Here is a 9,645-nt window from a genome sequence, read left to right on the forward strand (position 1 = left end):
CAACTGTCCACGCGTTTCAATTCCACACATGGCACACTATCATAGTAGATTCAAGTAATAAAATACCAAGAGATAGTAAAAAACCAAACGATTATTGTAATAAAATAAAGCACAAATCCCACAAAACACCTTTTTGCTAGTGGTAAACAAACTGAAATGGTTTGTTTACCTTTTCAGTGTGAGAGCTAACCACGTACACTACGATATCATTGATTGCCTGCGTGCGTATGTGAATTTTTAAAAATAACGGTAATTGCAAAGGTAACTGTGGGACGGACAGTGTTTATGAAATGAAAATATTTGAAAACTCATAAATAAAAATATAACGAAAGTATATTTTAGTAAATAAATTTGTTTTCTGCATTAATTATTAACCCCTTTCAATGTGTATCCGCAATAAATATTATATTTTATACCAGCTCCTACATTTGCAAATTTAAGCAGTGCTACCGTTGTTCACCCATATCTTAACCCTGGTTTGTATCCCCATCGATATACCGCACACATACACAATATTTGGCGCCACTTGTGCATATTTTTCAAAGCGCAAAGAGGCAATTGAAAATGGCTTACAATACTGATATGCTTTCTGATATTTTTCAGGACCATGAACAAGCGATCGACTGGATGCAAAAGCGGGCTCTTCTGCAGCCGGTTCAATTGTGCGTGATGTCCAAAGGAAATGAAGCTAACTCCCTACAAAAGCATCGACGGCTACAGGTACAGCATTGGACATAACGATAGGACCTTGGTTTTTTCAACGCACTATGCACCCGTTGGGTGGTTTATGTGGTTTAGTTGGGCCAGGTTTATGTGTGGTTTGTATGTGTTTGTGTGTGTGTGAGTGAGTGTGTGTGTATGTGTGTGTGCATGTGTGTGTATGTGTGTGTGTGCATGTGTGTGTATGAGTACATGTGTGTGTGTGTGTGTGTGTGTGTGTGTGTGTGTGTGTGTGTGTGTGCGCGCGCATGTGTGTATGTGTGTGTGTGTGCATGTGTGTGCATGTGTGTGTATGTGTGCATGTGTGTGTGCATGTGTGTGCATGTGTGTGTGTGTGTGTGTGTGTGTGTGTGTGTGTGTGTGTGTGTGTGTGTGTGTGTGTGTGTGTGTGTGTGTGTGTGTGTGTGTGTGTGTGTGTGTGTGTGTGTGTGTGTGTGTGTGTGTGTGTGTGTGTGTGTGTGTGTATGTTTGAGTGTGTATTGGTGTGTGTTTCTTTCACAAGTATGTCGTTTCGGCTAGATTTGTTAGTAGTTATTTTGTGTTTTGGGTTAGGTTTTTGTTGTAATTAGCAGGACCACCGCCCTCGCGAGCAGTGATCCCTATTCAAAAATGCAATACAGGGTTTTCGAGGATTATATAGACATGTTCAGCGAGTTGTAGATTCGTTCAGGCATATAATAGACTCTTTCAGCGAGATATACAATTGTTCGGACACGTTGACATGTTCAGCGATTCTGTACAGCTGTCACTTTCGTACCGCTTGAACTGCAAGTTGGATCATTCTCATCAAAAGGTAAACAAACGGCTTTCGTAAAAAGAATGCTTTTTTCAACTAATTTATGTATTAAACAGCTTGGAGAATGATTATTAGCTACTTTTAGGACTTTTAAGAATGAAAAATTGAACCCTACGGCACAGTGTGTAAACAAAACAAATGACAAACATCCAAGACCGAGGAAGGTTTTTCCTAGCGTGTGATAGTAAATGAGTATCAAGAATATCTCGATACCCAAACCGATTCAAATTACCGTGGATTCGAACCAACGGACCCATCCCATAGTAGGAGAAGCATCCCCACACCATGAGACTACCACCGCCATGCTTAAAAGTTTTGAAGCAGTATTTCGGATCAAGAGCACAATTAACAGGGCGCCGAACCAACCTGCGTCCGTCCGACCCCTGTCGATTGAATTTCGACTTGTCTGACCACAAAACCCTGCGCCAATCCTCTTCATCGAAGAACATGTGCTCAATTGCAAATAACACCCGTGCGTTTTAATGCGCAGGTGTTAAATTGGGCACTTTGAGTGGCACTCGCGCGAGTAGCCCGGCACTGACCAATCTTCGCTGAACTGTTCTCGGCGTCACCGCCAATTTCAGTCTGCCTCGGATCTCTGGTGCCGAGCTAAACGGATGTTTCTTCGATATATTAACAATCTTACGGTCTTCCTCCGCCGTGGTCTTCCGAGGAAGTCCGGGTGACTTGCGCGTTTCGGTTGTCCGAAGCGCGTTCGCCACAAAAGTGCGCGATCGTTCCACCACGAACTCGATCGTTCTGCGCTTAATGCCAGCAGCCGCCATTCAGTTAATGATATGACGCTGATAATCGGTACAATGTTTACCTCGACCCATTGTAATAAAAATTGCTTGCTTAGACCGTCAAGAACACACTGGTTAAAAACATGGACACGACTGATGCCGTGCATTGCCTGCGTTCTGCTTTTATACGCGATGAATCACATCGTTGTCGAGCACCAAAAAAGAGCGTGTGGATAAAAACTATAAATGAGTAAGCGAGTGAGCATCTACCCATTCACAACGAGAACATAATACTGCCGCGCTCATGAAACAAAACGCCCATTGAAAAGAACACCTGGGCGCTTGCTAACTGCACACACAAAGTTTACCATTCGCACACAACGTGCAACGCAGAGATGCACGAAGGCCTTTCAATGGCGTGCACTGGAGAAACACCTGTGAGAGAATGCCGAGTTCATTGCTATTGTGCGTGTGTCCATTTCGCACCGGTGTCGCATTCACATTCATGAAACAGCACACCTGCGTTCTCGTCCGAGGAAGAAGCGCTGCTGTCGATGCAAACTTTAGCTTTTATCCAAGTGTGAAAGCACGCTGTTTCACATGATAACAACACACATAATCAGAATGTTTTCAAGGCAATATGAAATCATGTCAAGCTACGTTTCTGCAGACAAAAACCCGCGGACACACACACACACACACACACACACACACACACACACACACACACACACACACACACACACACACACACACACACACACACACACACACACACACACACACACACACACACACACACACACACACACACACACACACACACACACACACACACACACACACACACACACACACACACACACACACACACACACACACACACACACACACACACACACACACACACACACACACACACACACACACACACACACACACACACACACACACACACACACACACACACACACACACACACACACACACACACACACACACACACAAACACAAGTAACGAGGTAAAACAAGTGCACGGTGCGATGAAAAACAAAGGCCCTATCTTATTGGCCGATACTGTATGTATGTCCCGACTACAATTGCGGCGGGACCAGCAGTATCCGGGCCATTTCCATATTTGCCAACCACAAGGCTTCGCTTAGGAGCCTTGTGCGTTGCTGTTACGAGTGGGCCAATGGGAGGTTCTCTCGTGGTACGATACGATCCGAAGTTTTCTTTGGGAAACATTCGATCGTACACGAGAGAAGATAGGGGGCCCTGGCATGACGGTGGAAATCGACGAAACTGTCATCACTCGTAAGTACAATGTCGGCCGGGTCGGTAGTTCCGGTCCTCAGTGGCTTGTGGGTGGGATATGCCGGGAAACTAAGGCCATTTTCCTGGAGCGTGTCCCGAAACGCTCGCTAGCCGTTTTGAGCGATCTGGTGGTTCGGCATGTTGAACCCGGAACGAAAATTATGACCGATCTCTGGAAAGGTTATAATGGGCTGGAGGAGCTTGGATATCCCCACGAATGTGTCAACCACTCCAGAAATTTCCTCAATCCAGATGATAACAATATCAACACACAACGGATTGAGAATGTTTGGAGATGGTTGAAGGCATTTTTGAGAAAACAAGGCACTAATATTACAGGGTTTACCAGCATAATAAACAACTGTCCACTTGTTTATAACAATAGTCGTTTTGAATAGACACCGCTGTCTACCACTTGCTCACACGTCAGATGGTGTAAGCTACTCTGTCCATTTCAATAACACAATTTTCGCCTTCGATAAGCAACTGTCAGATTCGGCACAGTTTGTTTTGTTTTGACAAATTTTGCAAAAACAAAACATTTTCAAACACGTTTCTTTTATTCAAGAAATATGCAGTATAAACCATACATTTCAATAAATCAAAACATTAATTTTGTTAATTATACAACAACCACAAGAAACCGTGCCGAATCCGACCGTTGTGCAATCGAAGGCGAAAATTGTGTTATTGAATTGGACAGAGTAGCTTACACCATCTGACGTGTGAGCAAGTGGTAGACAGCGGTGTCTATTCAAAACGACTATTGTTATAAACAAGTGGACAGTTGTTTATTATGCTGGTAAACCCTGTAAAAGCAACATGGACAAATATTTTGCTGAGCATATCTTCCGGAAATGCAATGATGATGTGTTTGTCGCCTTGATAGATGCCTTGGGGGAACCAAATCGAACATTTTTAATAATTAGTTTTCTTTTTTTTAAGCAGGTACACTCAAAGCAGATTCTCATTTGGTCCATAGAAGCTTAGCTGCGAAACGGACCCAAGGAGGAGGTTTTGATGGCACCTTGCTAAGGTGCATTCTACATTTCCCCTCCTTGTAAAAAAAAAAGAAATTAAATTTTAAAACCAATCCCTTTCTAAAATTTTGTTTTTTAGGCAGCACAGTTGAAAACATCGATTTTTTTATCGGGGGTTTTCCCCTGCGGTAAGTAATTCTAGATCAAAGCGATCGGCTTGCACGAGATGATAACAATTTCGTTCCTTTCCTAACACTTTCTATTTGCATGCCTCCTGCCGCACGAGCTCGCCGACCTACGCGTCGATCCGGATTAAAGTGGCAGCGGAAAAAGGAATCTACAACGCCAACCATCCGACAGTGTTCACGATAAGAAAGGAAACGTCTCTTATCGTGGGGTTTTCCCTGCGGTAAGTTATTTCACATCACCAGTACAAGACGGTAACAAAATTTGTAAACTTAAATGTTTCTTTATTTTTTTTTGCATGTTCCCTACCGCATGAGTTCGTGCTACATGTTGGAATTGCACGCGAAATGATAGCGAATCGTTTTATTTTTTTCAGTACACATGCCACAACACACAACACTATCGGTAAGTAACCACATGCTCATTTACTTTTTACTGTATCTCTTATGTTTTTTTTTAAACGTTATTTGTTTGTTTTCTAAGGTATTCGTTTTCCTTCATCTAACTGTAAGAAACAGTCACTGCGTAACATCCTACGATAGCCAAGCATATAGACGAAACATTAATGTTGTATCATGCTAACCCGTGACAGGCAAGTGCTCAGTAACTCACGCACGTCCTTCAACGCACAGATCATGAAACATCTGGTGAATGAGATTGCTGAGCAAAACACTCACCAAACGGAATAGAATGGATGAGTTTATTTTATGCATCATGTACCTCCCTGTTTGCCTTATAATGTGACCAGTGCCTTTTTTTTCTTTTGTTTAACGTTAGCAAAGGATTAGTATTAGTATTAGTTTGGTTTAATTAGATATAAGATTTTATTGTGCTTAATATACGCATGGACTATTCAAACATATAATTATGTGTTTGTTGAGCAACACCATTTGGGTAAAGAAATATAATTTACGTATACTCGTGAGAAAGCACGAACTTTGAGTAATAATTAACATCAGATTTGCTAATCATAAAACCAACCGTTGTGTTAGAGCGTATGTGAGGCCGTTGTTTGTTACGCTCGTTGTGTTGGCTGCGGTTCTCGGGTCGAACAAAATGCTGACAAGACAATTGGTTGTAGACAATCGATCCTAGTACTTGCCGCAGGTGCGTAATCGATAGAACAGTATTTCTTCTTGGTCGCGATAGTCCGATGCTCTCCGCTGGTTCAGCGGATCAATGGTCAATTCAAGCGGTGAGGTGAGCCTTGCGTGTCACTATGATGCACGTAACTATATATTAACAACATCTTACAGTATTATTAACGGCCATGGTTCCGTTATAGTTAAAACCACGAAACAAGCATAAGGAAACTGTAATTGAAATTTGAATCAGTTAACACATTATGTAATGGAACAGATAATGAAGCTGATTTGGAAATGTGTACACAATCATGCACACAATCGTGACATTATCGCAAGTGTATATTGCACTTTTTTGGCCGGTCTCATAGTACAGTTGTCAACTCGTACGACTTAACAACATGCCCGTCATGGGTTCAATCCTCAAATAGACCGCGCCGCCATACGTAGGACTGACTATCCTGCTATGGGGGGGGAATCAATTAGTCACTGAAAGCCAAGGCCACAAGTGGGTACAGGCAGGCCTTGACCGACATCGGTTGTTGAGCCAAAGAAGAAGAAGATATTGCACTTTAACCTTATTTACATGTTGAAATTATTCATTATACAAACACATATATAATTATTGCATCAAATATACTACACATTTTTTATCTGAAATTGTATAAATATATCGCATTACTCACCAATTGATAGCCTATTTGTTTTTCTTTCGTTTGGCATTGGGGTGTAGTAGCCACATTTGGGATGTGTAATACAATCATATTTTTTATTCTACTGGGTTCGGTCGGTTCGATCGGTAACAAGATAGGAAAAATAAAATAGGTGCACATAATAATATGCACGCACCACTAACAAATACTTTTACTAGACCCGTTCCAAACAGAGTCCAGTGTATGTTTAGTACACCTTGTATATTGTTCATTTGAATCTGAAAATTTGAATAAGAAACAAAGATATTAGCATTCTTTATACTTATTAAACGTACTGAAACTATATGTATACTTGCCTTGCGTTATACTGCCGTCAAGATATACCGAGCGGGAGACCATCCAACCCGAGCAGGATGACGTTGTACATATTCACGGCTGCGCCATAATGATTTGGAGTGGTATGGATTAGGCATGGGCAAAACGATTCTTTTCACCGAACGCGAACGAACTAGTTCGCTTACCAAAAAGAACCGAACGCGAACGACGATTCTTTCGTTCTTTGTTTCATGGGGTTTTTATTCACAAAAAACGCTCGTTATCTTTTTCATTTACCCACCATAGACGCATACTGTAGCCAAAGAAGTACTCATTCTGCGGTTGAAACCAATCATTTAAAAACATTAAACACTCGGCTGTCTGGTCAACACAATCCATCGCAAAACCGACCAAAAACTAGCATGTAAAAAACTAATACGAGCAAAAATGTCTCCTGCATATATTGTACCCCATGCCTTATACACACTCAAGGATTTTATTTAAAAAAAAACTACTTAAATGTGGATCAACATGATGAGCGCAATCAATTCAGTTCAGTTCATTCGCGAACAATGACTAATCCGTTTGAACGGGCTCGATCTATTGAATTGTATAGGTATAATTTCCATACCAACAGAACACAGATCGAACATCAGTTCGAACGCGTTCGATGAATTCAGTTGTGTAGGTACGATTTATACACCAACAGAACACAGATCGAACACCAGTTCGAACGCGTTCGATAAATTCAGTTGTGTAGGTACGATTTACATACCAACAGAACACAGATCGAACATTAACGGATCAGATCGAACACTAACGGATCAGATCGAACACTAACGGATCAGATCGAACGCGTTCGATGAATTCAGTTGTGTAGGTACGATTTCCACACCAACAGCACACGTATCGAACACCGCTGGACAAATTCGACGGCGTTCGAGGAATTGAGTTGTATGGGTACGATTTCAACACCATCAGGGTACATTTTGATCTCTGACGACCCGTTCGCACGGTGCGAGAAAGAGCGAGAAAGCAATATGATTTTGTACGTTTTATTACCACATTTATGTGTGCCGTCGAACACTGAACGGAACGTTTGAACGCGTTCGGTGTAGTCAGTTTCTTCCAAAAGTCCTGGTCGTTCTTTTTGTTAAGAACCTCGTTCGTTCGTGCACTTTACCGAACTGTTCGAACGGTGCGATTCTCGTTCATTTTACACATGCCTAGTATGGCTGATACGTGGGAGCTGTCCCAAAAACAGCAAACCATTCTCGCCTCCTCCTGATAAGCTTTAGCGCATTAGCTCCTTGGTGATGTCATCATCTGGTTCCTGCGGACAGTATATTCATTCCTTACAATCCAATATCCTCAGCGACTCGGCTAACGTTGCGATCGAAAGAGCCAAATCTTCTAAACATGTTCGTAAATTTGCATTTGAAGAGGCAACTAGATCAACCAAAAGAGAACATGTATGAAAATTATTTAAAATGTGTGAACGATAAAGAGCCTCCACCTAGTCAACAAATAGCCACAAGCGGGTCGCGAGCCGTACTATGCCGATCGCTGTTCTAACCGATCCGATCTGTGTCCTGCCAGCCGATTGGAACGCACCCTCCCCTTCGCTAGAGCCACCGACCGAGCGCCGATAGTCATGCCAGTTGTTGATGAAAAGGTGTCTGTGAACAAGAAAGAAACAAACATGAAACTCAATCGCACACCCGGAACATACAGCGCATCGTACCACAATAGACGACGCAACTTAACTTCTGCTATGCTTCTAGTCGCGATGGCCGGACACACTCGGCATCGTTACACAGTTTGATCGTGCGCGTAACGAATATCGAATCGAACGAATCGAACGTATGCAGCCGGCTCTTGACCGCCCTCATTCGGCGTGAATGGCTCACCGAGAAACGGCCTCGCTGCCAGCTCGGCCGCGCCGATTGCATCCTGCTACTGCCGCTCGTCAATGCGGTGCACCTCGAGTGCATCGACGACCGGTCCGTGGAACAAGGCATTCACAGACGATCCAGGAAAACCTGCTGAATCCCATCAGCCGGGAACCAGCAACCTAAAAAAAGCCGGACACCAACCTTACCATTTTTTCGATCCTAAAAAAAAGCCTAACAACCGGAATGATATTATCTGCACCCCACCGTCGATCTCACAGAACGAACAGGACGAGTGCTTTCCTTTGCTTAGGATAGTTGTGAAACTTTTCCACGTACCACTGGTGGGTGATTTTCAGCTTGCTCGAGAACACCTGCACGAACCAGGTTTCGTAGAACCGGCGCAAACACTGCAGCGTGATCAACGCCATGGCAACCATCGTCTCGGTAGGCGTGGTGCGCACCATACGCTTGTTGGTTGCCAACGTATCGAGGAAGGCGATTACGTAATCACGCGCTGGCTACATCATGACGGCAAATCCGGCCACCGACCAGAGGGCAGCAAAGACGTAGAAATGTATAAACCACGCCTTCAGGATCTCCAGCAGGGACACCAATCGGTCCGATGATCCCTTCAGTGCATGCTTGTCATACCCGGAACGTCTGCCGGATGGCAGAGGGGAGATGCTTTTCGATCGTTGCCAACAGTCCACCGAGCACCACGATCGTCACGATGAGGTTGACGAAAAGAAAGCTCGACCGAATATCGAACCACGGGAACCTGATGATAAGCGCAACGAAATGTAAACAAACCGCCATAAATGAAAACAACACCAATTGAAACTGACATACTGACTGACTGTGGCTCACAGTGCCCAGGTCGCATGTTCGAACTGCCACTGGTTTATTTACAGCGCGGTATTGGGTTTTTACCTCGTTTGTGATATTACGGCACTGCAGT

The 9,645-nt window shown here is 43.3% G+C and overlaps 1 protein-coding gene across 1 annotated transcript in view; it reads right to left on the reverse strand.

The window, feature by feature from the left end:
* Positions 1-9,124, reverse strand: part of LOC11176127 (uncharacterized) — a 39,924-nt gene extending 30,800 nt beyond the window's left edge. The window contains exon 1 of the mRNA XM_061644955.1: positions 8,964-9,124. Within this exon, the coding sequence (XP_061500939.1) occupies positions 8,964-9,124 (161 nt within the window). The remainder of the gene's footprint in view (positions 1-8,963) is intronic.
* Between the last annotated feature and the right edge of the window lie 521 nt (positions 9,125-9,645).

The sequence above is a fragment of the Anopheles gambiae genome, chromosome X, assembly GCF_943734735.2.
Source record: "Anopheles gambiae chromosome X, idAnoGambNW_F1_1, whole genome shotgun sequence".
NCBI classification, from domain to species: domain Eukaryota; kingdom Metazoa; phylum Arthropoda; class Insecta; order Diptera; family Culicidae; genus Anopheles; species Anopheles gambiae.